Source organism: Mesoplodon mirus (assembly GCF_964341445.2).
Source record: "Mesoplodon mirus genome assembly, chromosome: 4".
Lineage (NCBI taxonomy): Eukaryota > Metazoa > Chordata > Mammalia > Artiodactyla > Ziphiidae > Mesoplodon > Mesoplodon mirus.
The window spans coordinates 19,529,496-19,546,954 of record NC_138979.1 but is presented as its reverse complement, the minus strand read 5'-3'; the positions used below and the strand labels follow the sequence as shown (position 1 = coordinate 19,546,954).

Sequence of the window (17,459 nt, the reverse complement as noted above, 5' to 3'; positions counted from 1 at the left end):
TCGGGAGGTTGGACCAGCCACCTATCTTGGATCTGTCCCTTGAGCACTTCCGGGTGGGTGGGTCTCTCTACTGCCACTGGTAGCCACTGACAGCCCCGAGGGCCCAGGCCTTGAAGTGCACTGGAGGAACGTGTATGCCCACCCCACTGGAGTCTTTGCCTTCTGCTATGGCTGTGCCAGGAAACTGAGCCCTTTCCTGCTCTGCCTGGGGGTTGATGGCATCACTGACAAGCCACAGTGCCTCTTAATGACTGCTTTCTCTGTCAATAGCTCCAATTAAGTTATTTCGATTCAAAGCCTCCCTCTGTTAGAAGGTGTGGGGTTGGCCAGAGTCACCGCCAACCTCCCACGACACATGAATTATGCTGGGTATGATTAGGAGAGAAAATTGTTTCTCTGTGGTGAAGAAGTTCTTAATCAGCATCTCCTGCCGGTGCTGGGGGAGAGATGGGATGATGGTGGCACAGAGAACCCTCATCACTTTTCAAGTCTCTGGATGGACCGTGCTCTGGGCTTCCTCAGCCTGGGAGTTCATTTGTTGTCCCAGAGTTTGTAAGTTGGATGGTGTGACTTTTTAGAATTACAGCTGAATTCTTGCCAATGGTATAAGATTGATAACACAAGGGAGTTTGGCTGGTTCTCAAAGTGAAAACGGGTCTATGAAAAGATCAGAGAGAAGGGGATTCTCCCAGCACTCCAGCTGAAAGGGATCAGGGGAACGGAAGGAGGACCAAAAACCAGATAAGTACAACAGGTTGGCAAAACAATAGCGCCAACGGCAGGACGCAGACAGCGGGAGAGAAAATATCCCACCTGACCTCAGGGGTTCATGATTTGTTCACCATATCAAATTGTCAGGAGGGTTTTGAATATTGTCTGAGAATTTATTTTTTTCAAGAATTACTATGAGATGACAAGTTAGCTATTTAAAGCTAGGTGGGCTTGTTCAAACAATGTCCCAAAGAACATTTGTTTCCAGGAATCATATCACAAAGGAAAATAGAATTTAAGCCATTCACGTGTGTGCCATCATACAATTTAAAAAATATTTTAAGTTGGTGAGAATTTTATTTCCAAATCAGTTTGCTTTGTCTTTTGTACCATGACGTTACACTTCTGGCTTCACTCTCTGGATTGGGTTCAAGTGCAGTTAAGGACCTCACCAGAGGGCAAATGGTTCACCTGCCACCAATGGTTAAAAAATGTTTATATTTCATTGCAGTTGCTGTGACCCAGATAAGACACAACACCAAAGAGAACAAGACATGTTTGGCACAAGTACATAGAGTTCCACCACCAATGTAGATACCCTGGTATTTGTTAATCATTTAGAACTTTTCCCTAACATCCATACTGTTGATCTAAATCAGAAGTCTTTTTATACAAAAGCATATACTTGATGTTATAAAGTTTACTAGTTAAACAAAAATCTCATATTTTAAAAAATTCGTGGCATCTGTGGTTTCAAGAATCTAAACATCCCAAGTAACATCCAAGCTCCGACTTGCATAAAAATCAGCCACTTGCTTTTCAAGTCTGCACTGCCCGATTCTCCAGAACACTGGAGCATTTGCCAGACTGCAGGCAAAGCGCCTGATATGCAGGTACCACCACGTGTGTGGATTTCAGGAGGGAAACCGTGTTCTTTATTCCTTTGTTTGCTGAACAATGGATGGTGGCCAGTACTTGCTGTTTTCTAACAGATGATGACGAGGAGGAGGATTTATTTTTTAAAGAATCCTTCCTGCCCCATCCACAGAGGTGGTCAGGAGAACACGGAGGGTTAGCTCTTCCTAGGAGTCAACCCTGCTTTCTAGGGGCCGGGTCTTATCCCCTCGTCAGCTGACATCTGGTTTCGTGGTGCATTTGGGCCAGGCTGTCTCGCCAGCTCCCTAAAGAGCCCTGCAGACGCCGTGACATGGAAGCCAGGGCCTCTGCCCACCTGCTTGATGCGGCCGGCATTCCTGATACCCGCTGTCAGCTGTGCCGGGAGGAGGGGCTGGGTCAGATGTAGCTCTGTGAGCCTTTTCTGCCTCCCTTGAACTTTCCATCAGGCCACGAGGATGGCCCTGGAGGCTCCGAAATATGCTCCTTGAAGAACCAGTCCCCTCCCACCACCTGTGCTCGTGTGGCTGCTCAGAACAAAACATCAGCTCTGAGAGCACCTACCTCCTAAATCAGCAAGACGTTGGCTGTGGGAAATGGCTCCCTTTTGTCAGTTGCCATAATAGAAGCATCTGAGAAAGAGGCTCTTAGCAGTTCTGGGGAAGAGGAAGGATGGATTCAGCCAGCTCCCGATTATCTAAGGGCCACTTCTCCAGTTTGTGAGTTCCCCAGCTTTGTAACACTCTCTGTTTCTGCTACTGCATTGAGGGTAAACACAGCAAAGCTGTACAAACGTATTTATTTAGCTCTTATTAAATTAAAAAAAAAAAGTCTGATCAGAAGTTTGGAGGAATTGAGGCTGAAACCTAAAATTAGATTTGGGGATCATCTGTGGATTGTATTTCTTGCCATCGTAACCAGAAACATCCAGCAAGAGTTTGTGTCCTTCCCTCTTCTTGCTCAGGAAGGTGCTTATCTGCAACAGGATGAGAGGGTTTCCCTGTTCATTTTTCTGCAAAAGGACTTTGCTTAGAGACTGAAGAAAGACTCACCTTAACAGTCAGTAGATTCCAGTGGAAAGAGCTGGGACAAGGGTGAGATTGAATTGTGTTCAGATCCCAACTGGTCTATATCTCCTATGTGGCGTCAGAAAAGGAACATCTCTGAGGCTCATTTTCTTTATGGATCAGGTGCAGATAATGGCTAAGTGTCAGAGTTGTTGAAAGGATTACAGTAGAAAATGTTTATGAATGACGAGGACGAGACCCAGATCACACAGGCACTTAATTCGGGTTAGACTAAGTTGGTGTAGAGGCCTCTTGGCAGCTGGATCCTGGGGATAAGTGGCTTGATCTCTGAGTCCCCGTGCACCCTCTCCTGTAACTTGGGAAGAAGAAGAAGAATAACTAAGCTCTTCCCCACCAAGAAAGGTTGTGGTGAGTTAACGCATCCCCAACGCATAGAACACACAGCTTAGCCTGACAAGTGCCTTGTAAGCTAGAGCTATTTTTACTTTCTCTACTTTCTTAAACTTTCTGCAAAGTTTATCCTAGACACTTCAATCAGATGTATTTGCATAAAAAGGAGGTTTTACTTGTGAAGAAGGTTTACTTCCTTCCCTGTGTTTATTTACTCTTTGCACAAATATGTATGGCAGACCCTGCTGAGTGCCAGACACTGGGTGGGTATCCAACACTGGGCAGTAGCCACAGCCAGGAACAGGAAGTATGGGAATAGTACAAAATAAGCCAAGGCCCTGGACTGGTGATGCTTGATGAAGTGTGGGTTAGAACCAGGGAAGTGAGATTCAATAGCATTTTTCCTGTTTCACAGATGAGGAAACAAAATGGCAGTATAGTGACAGATAAGCCGCCCAAAACCTTAGAAAAGGAACCAGGAGCAGGCCTGAGGCAGGACTTGGAGAGAAGGTTTTAGGTCTGATCTTGACTGTCAGCCCCATGAAGGCAGGGGGAAGGGGCTTCACCTGCCTGTCCCCACAGCACCTAGAAAGGCCCTACACAGGGGCCAGAAATGCTTCCTTGAACTGATTTGAGGGGAATCACACCCCAGGCCCCAGACTGAGTATTCTCTCCTCTCTCTCAGTCTGGTCTGAGCTATAGTGCTTAGCCCAGCACTGACAGAAAATACCTCCTATCAAGTATGTATTGATTGATTGATAACCTCCAGTTGTACACACACACAAACGCTCCCCTTTTGTCTAGTTACAAAAGCCAACAAATATATCAGATTGTGTCTGCCTACTCAGTTTCTAGAATCACGGAAAGTTCAGCCCAAGTAGCAGACAAAAAGAGCAAAAAGCAAAAAACCCGCCTTATGTCTTAGTCCTTTAAATTGTCAGGCTTGTGTCTCTCTGTTGTTTCACAGCTCCCGAGGTCCTCGCACAGAAACCCTACAGCAAAGCTGTCGACTGCTGGTCCATTGGGGTGATTGCCTATATCTTGTAAGTATGGCTTGCCACCTCGGCTTCTTTTTTCCTTTTTTTTAAAAAAAAAATTGTGACAAAAGATACATTTAATTTTGTACACCATTTTAACCTTTTTTTTTTTTTTTTGGCCACGTTGGGTCTTCATTGCTGTGTGCAATCTTTCTCTAGTTGCAGCGAGCAGGGGCTACTCTTCGTTGTGGTGCACGGGCTTCTCATTGCAGTGGTTTCTCTTGTTGCAGAGCACGGGCTCTAGAGCGCAGGCCTGGTAGTTGTGGTGCACGGGCTTAGTTGCTCCGCGGCATGTGGGATCTTCCTGGACCAGGGATCGAACCCGTGTCCCCTGCATTGGCAGGCGGATTCTTAACCACTGCACCACCAGGGAAGTTCCTTAACCATTTTTAAGAGTACAATTCAATGGCATCAAGCACATTCATAGTATGGCACAACCATCACCACCATCCATCTCCAGAACTTTTTCATCTTCCCAAACTGAAAACCAGTAAATACTAACTCCCATTCGTTCCCCCCAGCCCCTGGCAACCACCATTCTGCTTTCTGTCTCTATGAATTTGCCTTCTCTAGATATCTCATGGAAGAGGAATCATAAGATATTTGTCTTTTTTTGTCTGTTTTTTTTTTCCACTTAGCATAATGTCCTCAGGGTTCATCTATATTGTAGTTAGTATGTGTCAGAATTTCATTCTTTCTTGAGGCTGAATTATATTCCATTGTGTGTATATACTACATTTTGTTTATCCATTCGTCCATCAACGGACACTTGGGTTGTTTCCACCTTTTGGCTATTGTGAATAAGGCTGTTATGAACACAGGTGTGCAAATATCTGTTCGAGTCCTGCTTTCAATGCTTTGGGGTGTATACTCAGAAGTGGAATTGCTGGATCATATGGTAATTCTATGTTTAACTACTTGAAGAGCTGCCATAATGTTTTCCAAAGCAACACCACCATTTTACATTACCAACAGTGAAGCACAAGGGTCTAGTTTCTCTACATCCTTGCGAACACTTATTTTTCATTTTTTCGTAATAGCCGTCCTAAGAGGTGTGAAGTGGTAACTTGTTGTGGGTTCGATTTGCATTTCTCTTACGGCTGGTGATGTGTTGAGCATCTTTTTGTGCACCACCTTGGCTTTGCTGGGGATACAAACCACTATGAAAATATTAGGGCATGTCCAACAGAAATCACAATAAGAAAAATGTGATAAAAAACCAAAATTTAGCCTTTAAATTCCTCATTTCTTCTCGGGTGCCTTATCTGCATGACCCAGGAAATGCCATAGTCATAAGCTTGTTGCAGTTATTTTAGGATGATCAATTTTGGTTTTTATGTTTTGATTTGCTTAAGTCCACTGTAAAGTTACTTTTTAAGCTACAATTTCTTTTTGTAGTGATAATTTTCAAACACTTACTATGGAACATACTTTCAGGATAGGTTTAGGCCAATGAGTTTCTGAAATTGATAGGAAATGAATTTCTCCTCGTTAGCATCCCCAAGGAGGGCAATGTTTTCTCGCCGACGGAGCCCACTGCACACAACGAAAGGCTATGAGGGATTGTGATGGGAGAAAGGTCTGACAGTGGCATCCTCAGGGAATGCTGGAAACGTCCCCCCTGTATTGGCTTTGTCTCATTATTTGGGAGGCAAATGGTCTTTCTACAGCATAAATTTAACTGAGCAGCATTTACAGTTGAGTGAGGATATAGCTGACAGCTCCTGTAGATTCTTGTCATTATCACGGGAGAATTTATCCTTTATAATATATTTGGCCTGTAGTGCTCCCACTTATGGAATTAGGTAAAAGCCAGGTTCATCTGAGCTGCAAAGCTAACACACTGCACCTAGAGAATGCTTTCAGTTCCAAGTCACATTGGCCATATTCTGCAGTAGTTTCATCCTTTTTGTGGGGGGAGGTAGGTTACAGACCCTTTTGAGAATCTAATGAAAGCTGTGGACCCTCTTCCCTAATAAATTCACACTCACACAATTTTGCATACCATATTGGAGGGTCCTGGGTGAGCAGATACTGGCCGTGGGCCCTGTGTTATTTACCTGGCTCCCTAAACCCTCAACTAAAATTCTTATCCTCACCCAACTTGACTGTGAAAGACTTAGAGAAATGAATGATAAGCCAGTCCCCTTCTAGCAAAGCACCAAAGCAGGTGTTATCTAGAGAAATCTTCCATGGAGCTAAGCAAAACAAAATAGCCCTCATCTGGCCTTCTGCTTATTTGTTCCGTTACATCTGTCCTGAATCTTGAACCACTGCTCTGATCTGCACTAATGTCTATAGATTCCCTTTGTATTCTATAATTGTGTATATAATTATCTCCCTGAAGTCTTGGCATCAGGGTATGATATATCAGTACACCTATGAGGAGGTGTGTACTGCATTATTGGGATAAGCTGTTTAAAACCAAGCAGTGGTGCCTTAGTCAGCTCCTGCTGCTCTAACAAAATACCACAGACTGGGTGGCTTAACCAACTGACATTTATTTCTCACAGTTCTGGAGGCTGGAAGTCCAAGGTCAGGGTGCCAGCTGGTTTGGTTCTTGGTGAGAACCCTCTTCCTGGCTTGCAGATGGCCACCTTCTTGCTGTGTCCTCACATGGGAGAGAGAGAGAGAGAGAAAGCTCTCTGGTATCTCTTCTTATAAGGGCACTAATTCCATCATGAAGGCCCCACCCCCATGACCTCATCTAAACCTAATTACCTCTCAAGGGAGCATCTCCAAACACCATCATGTTGGGGGTAGGGTTTCAGCATATGAATTTGGATTACAGAAGTCAGTCCATAGTAAATGGTTTGGTTGACAGAAGCTTAGTGAAAGTATTACAGCAAATTCCCCTTAAAACATGGATGTTTTAGGTTGGGCATGGCACCCACTTTATAATAACAATGATATCAAACATTTGTATGACAGTGCAGTGCACCCTTGAGTGAAATCACAGTTCTGCTAGTGAGGAAGAAGGCAGGAAATGGATTTGCAGTAGGTAATGAACCATGTCCACCATGGCCCATAGGTAGGAAAATATCAGAAGGCCAACACGGTTAGAGTATCAAGACAGGAAGATATCAGCAAGAGTCAGAGGAAGGAGAGATCTGGAAGAAAGCTTAGGTTTTAACCCAAGTGTAGTGGGAAGCCAAAGAAGGGTTGACCAGAGGTGTGATGTGATCTGATTTTCACTCGAGTGTTATTCTGGCTACTCTGTGGACAAGGGATTGGACAGAGCAGACGTGGAGTGTGGAGACTGGTTCAGAGGCTTAGGTCAGATGAGTGGTAATGTTTGCTTCTACCAGGGGGACAGGAATGGAGGAGGAGTGGTGGATATACTTCTAATGTGAAGAATGAAGGAGAGGGATGTTTCAAGGATAAACCCAAGTTTGGGGCAGATGGCTAGTATAGGAACAAGTTTAGGGGGTAGGTAAGATCAAGAATTTAGTTTTGGGCATGTTGAACTTGAGACGCCTTTGGGATACCCACTGACTAGTGTAAGCATGTGTGGAGATATAAATCTGGGTATGATCTGATCAGTAGGACATCCAAATCCTTATCATTGCAGTGTGCAATACAATATTTGGTTGGGGTCATATAGAGCATCAAGCAAAGAAATACTGTATCTCTTTGTTTCTATTTTAAGTACAAACTTGATAAGCATAAACTTGATGGTTACCTGGTCACCAGTAGCTTTACCCCAGGGATTAGTCTCAGGTTGATTTCATGATTGTGTCAGATTTCAAAATGGCAGCCTGGGTTTTTGTCTTCCTTGGTGCCTTCCAGAGCTCTGAGAGTCTCAAGCAGAGAATGAATGGACTTTGGATGTCTCATTTGTACCTTCCAAGATGTTCAGATCCTTATGAGTGAAAGGCCAAATCCTAGATATAAATTGCTACATAATAGGTCTATGCCTGGAGAACCACTGGTCTCAAATTCATCATTATCATTGGGCTTCCTTGGTGGTCCAGTAGTTAAGACCCCACGCTTCCACTGCAGGGGGCGCAAGTTCGATCCCTGGTTGGGGAAGTTCCACATGCTGCACGGTGCAACCAAAAAGAAAAAAAAAAAAATCATCCATTATCAGTGTCAACAACTGGCATTTCTTGAGAACATTCTCTATTCCAGGTACTGAAGTAGGTGCTAAAGATAATCAAGATGACAAAGACACGATGCCTCTCATCAGAGTACTAACGATGTATATGGCGGGACAAGTTGTTTCCTAAGTAGACTGAGTGACAGCAAGGCTTGTGTACCGCTCTAGGAGTTTCTAGGATGAAGCAACCATTGAGGAGCAGGGGAGTATTCAGGAAGGGGGCACCACTATTCCAATGATGTCGAGAAGGTTGGAAAAGTCTAACATAAGCAGAGAAGCTAGAGGATAGCATCCCAACCAGGGGAGGGATGCAGGCACAGGAACAGGGGTGCCTGAGGCACGTTTGAGGACTGACGAAAATATTCTGTGAAAGGCTCTGGCCGGGTTGGTGTTCCCAGCACAAGGCTGGCTCCAGGTTAAACTAGTGTCAAATGCTAGAACTCGTGGACCTCACTCAGCCTCAGACTCTGGCTACTTCCCACGGATTCACTGTGCCTGGTCTTCCCATCCCATCCTTGATCTGAAGACTGGTGAGGAAGGCTGCTGAGTGAGTCGTGACCAATAGGAAGCACACAGGGGAAGCCAGCTATCCCCTGGGGATCCGTGCAGAGCCCCTCATTCTTCACATCACCTGTAATGGGAAAGAGATTAGTCTCTGCCATTTGCGGGGTTCAGCAGTATTATTTTCCTTTGGTAAACCTGTCACACTGAGATATCAGATTGCAGCAACGGTGGCTGTGACAGACACCGCATTTTCTCCTCTCCGTGTGCTGTGCAAACATTCTTCATTTTGTCAGTGCAGGTCCTAGATGAATCGGTTCTCTTCGGATCTCTACACCCTGTTATCCATTTCTGTTATCCATCATTTGGCAGGAGAGATATTTTTTCCTAACAAGGAGACTCATGTTTTTAAAACCCTTTTGATAGGTCCTTACCCTGCCCAGGAATCTTCCTTTGGGGATCAGGACCTGCAAAACACATCTTTGCCTGAGTAGCCTAAGCTGCTGGGAAGGATTGGGGATGGAGTGGGCTGGACACCGTGATGAGTCTGCTGGTGTCCAGGCTGATGAGGTTGGCTCCGCCAAGATAGCCCAAGTTCCAAGGAAATAAAGGTCCCCACTCAAGATGAGAATCAGCATCTCCTTGTCCAAACTCGATCTTGTGATTCCATGTCGGCTGCCTTGCTACTGACAAATTCAAGGAGATTGTTGGATGATCACTTGCCTACATTCTGCCCAGGGATACAACATGTTGTGGAGAAACACGGTGAATGTTTGCTGGTATAAAAACTGAGATCTTAAGGAGATTAGGGCATTAGGGCAGGCTGGATGGTTAAGGTGGACTTGCCGTGGGTGTTGAGGGTACTTACCCATGCTGTGACCTGTGACCTCTCTGCCTAGAGGAAATCCCAGGCAAATACTTTTGGTCACACCCTTACTTTCTTTTTTTTTTTTTTTTTTTTGTTGTTGTTGTTTTTGCGGTACGCGGGCCTCTCACTGTTGCGGCCTCTCCCATTGCGGAGCACAGGCTCCGGACACGCAGTCTCAGCGGCCATGGCTCACGGGCCCAGCCCCTCCGCGGCATGTGGGATCTTCCCGGACCGGGGCACGAACCCGTGTCCCCTGCATCGGCAGGCGGACTCTCAACCACTGCGCCACCAGGGAAGCGCTCACACCCTTACTTTTTGACTGGCCTCCTACATGGTTCAGTTTTTTAAACTAGGTCACAGAAATAAATTGGCCCATGTACAGAGCATAATTAGCTTTGTAAGAATGGAGCTAAGAATGCTTAACCCACATGCTATGTCCGTTTTCTGAGACAATGGACGCTCCTCACCGAGGTAGTCACCATTCTTTCAACCACTGACAGCTGCCTCTTCATGGATACATATGTCCCAGGGAGGCGGCATGAATCCAAGCTTCAGCAGGAGAGAATGCGGTGTAATTACTGAACCCCAGTGAACATCCAAGCCTGGGGTATTGTGATGGTTGTTACTGGTACTCTCAGTATGAGGGTGGTTAGCACTAACAGGAATAATGAACTCGCATCGTCAGCAGGCAGCAAGCATCTTATATTCATATGCTACAGCAAAGTGGGACACATAGCCGCATTCAGGCCACCATGGGTTCACGGTCTGAACTTTGGCTTTAGACCTTTAGAAACGAAATCAGATCTGTTGCTTCATCTTGCTCAGACGATCCCAGTGAACTGATTCACACTAGCCAGACTCCAAAGAGATTAAAAAAAAAAAAAAGACACAATTAGAGTGTCCATTTATTAAATCATAATGAGATGCATGCCCTGTGAATTCATAGGATATGCACGTCATCAAACTAGCAAGTTCCAGGAGAAAAGCTCCAGGAGAAAGCAAATTCAAAGGGGGAGTTTCTTTAGTGAATGAGGGATCAAAGCAGTGGAGTTGGGGGGAGTTGGATGGAGTTGGATGGCTTGGGTGTTTTCATCAAGGCTGTCATGGGCTCCAGGTCACCTTTCTCTCCCAAAGGTGATGTCTGACAGGGCGCACAGGTGTGCGCATCGGCCGGTCACAGTGGTGCGTGCACAGTTCGTACACCGGCTGCTCTTGAAGACCAGCCACTGCCCTGCGCCCTTCCTTTGTCATTCCAGCCTCACCGTTTTTGTTTTAGCAGGCGTTGATGGTTGGTCATAATTCACAGGTTCACGGATTTTACTTCGCCAAGTGCATTTCAGTGTGGCTGCTTTCTGAGGGTTTTCAGAAAGATACCCAGTTCTCCCCCCGCCCCCCGCCATAGTCTATACTGAATGGATCCTGTGGCTGCCTAAATGCCTTTTGTTTACAAGTCCTGCTTGACCATATTTCAGCTTTGTTAATGGGCCTGTGGCCGTCTCTTCGCTGCTTTGGAAGAAAGACTGTTGGTTGTCTGTTGACAGCTGGTTCACCTCTAACCCTTAGGAAAGAGACAAACATAAAATACTCCCTGGTTTCAAAAAGTAAGTGCAGGGACGGGCACAGGGTGGTGGAGGAAATTTTACAAGCTGTGTCACTGAGGTGAAGAAGTTCTGCATCTTCCATGGTGGTGGGTGCAGCTTCCTGCTGGTGACCTCACGGAGGGTGGAATCCACCCGTATCTGTGCCCTTGTCTTTGCAAAGCCCCTGGTAGAGAGGGCACCCAGCGGGAGAAGCAGGAAGGGAATGGCTCCTTTTACACACTGAATGGTGCCACCTCAGGCCAAATGGAAAAACATTTCAGGTAAAGCATCATCTCCTGGAAACTGTCATTTAAGTAGTATCTAAATGCATCGGGATATTTAGCCTGGAGAGTGGAAGGCAGGGGATTGACATTCACTCACTTAACTAACATCTATTGATCCTAATATGTGCCCAGCAATCTCATGGGGCTGCTGAGCTGGATTCATTGCTGCCTGGCCATGGAGTCGCTACTGTGGCGACAGACAGTAAACAGATAACTTACAATCCAGTCTTGCTGGCTGTCACGGAGTCGCTACTGTGGCGACAGACAGTAAACAGATAACTTACAATCCAGTCTTGCTGGCTGTCACGGAGGTGGGAGGCAAGAGCAGGGTGAGTTCCCAGGGGAGAGACGTGAACCCTGCCCGGGACTTGAGGAAGGCTCGGTAAAAGCGGTGTACGGTGATCTGGGCTTGGAAGGACTGTCTTCAGATATCGGCAAGGCTGTCAGGCCGGGGAGGCCGATGGTTTATCCTCCAAGACCCAATTATCTAAGGAGATGATGTGCTTACTGTATTTGATAAAAGATGTCGCGTTCAATTTGAGACATAATTTTTAAAATATAATTTGGAAGGTTTGATCCGGCTTTGAACTTATATATTACCAACACTTGGGACTTCCCTGGTGGCGCAGTGGTTAGGAATCCGCCTGCCAGTGCAGGGGACATGGGTTCAAGCCCTTGTCCGGGAAGATCCCACATGCCACGGAGCAACTAAGCCCGTGCGCCACAACTACTGAGCCTGCGCTCTAGAGCCCACAAGCCACAACTACTGAGCCCGTGAGCCACAACTACTGAAGCCCGTGCGCCTAGAGCCCGTGCTCCGCAACAAGAGAAGCCACCACAGTGAGAAGCCCGCGCACCACAACAAAGAGTAGACCCCGCTTGTCGCAACTAGAGAAAGCCCGCGTGCAGCAACGCAGACCCAACACAGCCAATAAATAAATAAATATCACCAACACTTAGTAATAGGAAAAATATAATCTCTGAATATCAGGATGTTGAATTCGTCTAGCACCACACCGAGCAAATGAAAGAATCAAAAGAGGCTTTTATTATGTTTTAAAAGATTTACCGTCTGGAATGTAGCACCGCAGCAGAGAGACAGAAGGGAGGCAGTACAGAGATAGTTAAAAAACCAAAAGGGGGATGGGGCTTCCCTGGTGGCGCAGTGGTTGAGAGTCTGCCTGCCGATGCAGGGGACACAGGTTCGTGCCCCGGTCCGGGAAGATCCCACATGCCGCGGAGCGGCTGGGCCCGTGAGCCATGGCCGCTGAGCCTGCGTGTCCGGAGCCTGTGCTCCGCAAGGGGAGAGGCCACAATAGTGAGAGGCCCGCGTACCACACACACACACAAAAAAAAACCAAAAGGGGCACAGAGAGGGAAATGGCCAGCTTGCCAGGAGCTGTAGTAACAAGAGTCATTAATTCAGAGCACTTAGTCTGAGCAGGGTTTGTGCCCAGGAAGAGAAGAGGTGGAGGTGGGAAGGGGAGAGGTATCAGTTCACACCAGCAAGTCTGGAAACACTCGTGGAGGTGGTTCAGATGGAAGGACCGGGAGCCCATGATTCAGTGCCTAGTACAGGTGCACCGGAGTCGGGCAACACACGAGACCGCTTTCCGGCTTCCGATCACCTTACTGTGCTCTCACAGTGCACTTCCAGGGATGCACCTCTGAGAATGAAAACAGTTTCTAATCATCCTCAGAAGTGCCTTGGGAGAGAGCCATCGGAGGCCAGGGGACAAGTGAAAAGTTCAGTCAAAAGCCAAGGCCAGGGCTTCCCTGGTGGCGCAGTGGTTGAGAGTCCGCCTGCTGATGCAGGGGACACGGGTTCGTGCCCCGGTCCGGGAAGATCCCACATGCCGCGGAGGGGCTGGGCCCGTGAGCCATGGCCGCTGAGCCTGTGTGTCCGGAGCCTGTGCTCCGCAACAGGAGAGGCCACAACAGTGAGAGGCCCGTGTACCGCAAAAAAACAAACAAACCTAGGCCAGCTTCTCCATGGCCGGCTGCGCGGGAGGGAGGCCGAGATGGCAGATGAGATCGCTAAGGCTCAGGCCGCCTGGCCTGGTGGCAACACGATCTTCGGGAAGATCATTCACAAGGAAATCCCAGCCAAAATCATTTATGAGGATGACCAGTGTCTTGCTTTCCATGACATTTCCCCTCAAGCACCAACACATTTTCTGGTGATCCCAGATTTCTTTGGCAGAAGATAACGATGAAAGTTTTCTTGGACATTTAATGATTTTTGGCAAGAAATGTGCTACTGATCTGGGCCTGAAGAAGCGTTATCGAATGGTGGTGAATGAAGGTTCAGATGGGGGACAGTCTGTCTGTCATGTTCATCTCCATGTTCTTGGAGGTCGGCAGATGAATTGGCCTCCTGGGTAAGCGTGTTGTAGGGATAATTTTCCCTTCTCTATGCAGTGATCAGATCTGCAAGTTCCAATACGCAAAACAATACTTTCTTTGCCTGTGTATGGAGAGATTGCAGAAATAATTTTAAAAACCCATACATAATAAAAGACATTGTTGCATGGTCTGAATTCTGATTTGACTTATTTTTTTTAAATATTTGTTGGAATGTTTGAAGGTGGAGTTCATAATTTGGGAGGTTTTTGTTTTTTCTCCCCAAGGAGGACTCAGCATATGTACGTGGCAGTAATGCTATGACTGATCTTTGAAGACAAATTTAAAATTTTCATAAATTTAGCTTTAGCTTTGAAATATCCTTTTAGGGTAAAATATTAGTCCAGGAGAAGAGTTTCTAATCCAGTTCTCTTATTTTCTAAGAACAAAGGAGCATGTGATGTGATTGATCCAGAAAGTGACAGTTGTAGGTGTAACAGAAATGCTTTTTGTCCAGCTCACATGTTTCCCCTGGACTACTGGGGTAGTGTGGAAGGGATGAGAGTAGATTTGTCACAGAATCTTTGATGACCATGTGAAACCATACAATGATGTTTCCTTGTTACCTAACGCTATTGATTATAAAGACTTGAAAATATATTATTTAGAATTAACTCTCCAAATTGAAAACTCATTGTTGTGAATGTGTATGTGCACACTAGCAAAAGTTTTTAAGTTATGCGTGACTCTGGCTATGTAGAGTTGGGGGGAGATCTCAGGGTTTGAGTTCCTATGTAGGCTGACAGCAAAAATTTTTTTTTTTTGGTCTTGCTGTGCACCCTAGCCTCTCTAAGCTTGCACAGGGCAAATAGTTTTGCTTCTTTACTTTCCTTCATGTAGGCACTTTCCAGCTTCTAAAATTTATTTAATACTTCTTGCCTGCTTTGTCTCTTCTCTCGTTCTCTTTGTGTTTATGGGTTCCTTCCATTTTTAATCCCTAAGACCATTTTAGTAGATGTTGACACATTTTATTGTAAATTGTTTTTCCTCTAAATGTTTAATTTTATTAATGATTTTAAAAATTTAGGGGGAGTGGATTAGGGAAATTGGCTGTATATGTCTTACAAGTGAGTTTTTTCCAACTGTCATTTTTTTACATTATTTATGGTGTTTAAAATATTTATATAGTTAATATATCAATTTTTAACTTAGTTCATATTTTTAAGAGCCTTTCCCACCCTAGGAGGATTTATAAAAAAAAATTTTCCCCTAATACTTTATGGCTTTACGTATTTTTATGACTTTTTTTATGAGGGAAGGTCTGGGACCGGGGAGGAGTTTTGGAGGGATTTGTGCTACTGTTAAACATGTAACCACGAGAGAAGCATTAGTATTATATATACGAGGGTTGAGTCTACTTTCCTTAGGCATATTAACTTTCCCATTGATTTCATCAAACTAGTGCTAATAAATCAGGTAGATAACCCAAAAAAATAAAATAAAATAAAGCCAAGGCCAACAGGATGGAAGTACCAAGGCATCTCCCAAGTGCGGCTGTTAGTCTGCACAGATTCATAACTGCTTCCCAAGCAGAACGTGAGAGAGAAGGAAGCTGTGGGGATGGAGGAGGGAGGGAGGGAGCAAGAGCCCCACAACAAAAAAAGCAAAGTCTAGATGCAAAAGTCAAGCTGGGGGCTTCCCTGGTGGCACAGTGGTTGGGAGTCCGCCTGCCGATGCAGGGAACACGGGTTCGTGCCCCGGTCCAGGAAGATCCCACATGCCGCGGAGCGGCTGGGCCCATGAGCCATGGCCGCTGAGCCTGCGTGTCCGGAGCCTGTGCTCCGCAACGGGAGAGGCCACAGCAGTGAGAGGCCCGCGTACTGCAAAAAAAAAAAAAAAAAAAAAAATGTCGAGCTGGAAATCCGCTGGGGTTCAGAACCATCAGTTAGTGCGCATGTTAATCGCCTCCAGACTGGATGTCTGCACCCCTTGGTGCAGGTCCATCACTCTTGAGAACTAATTTTAGCTGCTGAAAGTTTGGCTGTGTTTCTCCTAACACAACATCCTGGCTGTTGGATGCTCCCCTCACTCACCCTCTCCTCCCCACCAAGCCCTCCGATGCACTGTCAGCAGGAGCTGAGTTGGAAGTGGGTTTGTCCGAACCTCCTTCAGTTGTACCTCACCTGCAGGAGGAGGCGTGGGGCCTCTGTGCTCATCCTCCAGACTTCCTGGAGGTGCTGTCCGTTTGGCTGATGCAAGAATCAAAAAGTTATACACTTGGAAGTAGAACCCTGGATCACAACACAGCAGCTTTGGATGATGTCTTGTCCAGCCTAACCCTTTACTGTGTACAGAATTTTTTAGAAATATTTTATTCCAGGTGGAGTACGCTGCTAACTTCTCACGCTTGGGGAAGTGTTTGTTCCTCTTCCCCTCCTGCCTGGCTCCCAATCTTCAGCTCCGGTGTGTATAAACTTTCTAAGGGATGTGTTTCCCATCTACCTTCCAGTGTCCCTTTCCTTCCTCCTCTCGGTCTTTGCCTGATCTGCTTCCTCCTTCTCAGCTTTCAACATACTAACCAAATCTCAGGGGTGACGTGGGACATTTATCCATTGCATTTCACCAACGATGCCTTGCTGAAGTCAGCCTGCATGTGGTTCTAATACGTGAACCTTCCCTTGTCTCTTCCAAGTTTGTAAGGAGAAAGCTCTGGCATGCACATAATCAAATCTCTAGTTGCTGAAGTAATTGCATTACATTTTTGTAAACATTCGGGTCTCATTGGTCATTCTGGTCTATAAATCCGAATAATACGCTGAAATCTATTTTGCTGCGTGAGCCTTGCAACTAATTGCCAGAGATTTGTCAGCTTAAAATGCTTTGCTTTATTTTATTATTTTTAAAAGTCTGTCCTATTAACCAGAGTAAGACAAATACAACCCAGATTCCTTAGTATGGGGTCCCAGACATTCATCCAATAAACACTTGTTGAATAACTACTGACAACCAAGACAAGGGGTGAACTGGTGGCTGTCCAGTGGTTGTTACATATCCAACAGACTCTAGCATCCAGAGGAGGGACACCCAGATTTGACTGATTTTGTGAGTGTTTTTCAGAGACCCATTGGGCCTGGGTGGGCCCTATGTAGCTCCTCTGGTTTGCAATATACGTGCAGGTTTGTTATTTTGCTCAATTGCATAAAAATATTCTTTCTTCACAAATATACCTTTGAGTAAGTGTTCTCAGGGAAGCTTGAGCTATTCCTAGAATTGAGGGCTCCTTGGCAAAATGCTTGGAAATACCGGCCCACAAAGATTAAGGTTGAAAAGCAGGTCTCCAGGACATCCTGTCCTCATATCCATCACGCAGGGCACAGAATCATGACCAGAGGGAACGTCTCTCTCCTTCCCTTCTAGAGCAGTTTAGAAGTTCAGGTCGGGATGTGTGGTCATTCGTGGGTGATTCTGAGACTAGTTACAAAATTTTAAAATATGTTGCTTTGTTTTCACATTTAGAATGTAAACTGAGTCCTTCAGGACTCGTCTGTTCTCTCCCCCTCCCATTGGCCTTCCTGATGGTGAGCGGGGTCCCAGTTCACAGTATTTAAAATGAAGGAACCTGAAAAGTGAGATGGAGTTGGTGGGATGGAAAAGAGAAGAAGTGGTGATAAGGGTGGACAGCTGGCATTTAGTGATTGTTGTGTGACAGGCGCTTTCAAATGTT

General features: G+C 45.8%; 1 protein-coding gene and 1 pseudogene across 7 annotated transcripts in view; both read left to right on the top strand.

Annotated features, from left to right (window-relative positions):
- CAMK1D (calcium/calmodulin dependent protein kinase ID) overlaps positions 1–17,459 on the top strand; it is a 421,414-nt gene that overhangs the window by 383,810 nt on the left and 20,145 nt on the right. For all 6 annotated transcript variants that reach the window (XM_082616823.1, XM_082616821.1, XM_082616818.1 and 3 more), the window contains one exon: positions 3,991–4,066. In XM_082616823.1, coding sequence (XP_082472949.1) covers positions 3,991–4,066 — 76 coding nt within the window. The remainder of the gene's footprint in view (positions 1–3,990; positions 4,067–17,459) is intronic.
- LOC309802596 (adenosine 5'-monophosphoramidase HINT1-like) lies at positions 13,328–15,040 on the top strand (annotated as a pseudogene). The gene has a single exon. The product of its transcript is annotated as an adenosine 5'-monophosphoramidase HINT1-like (transcript).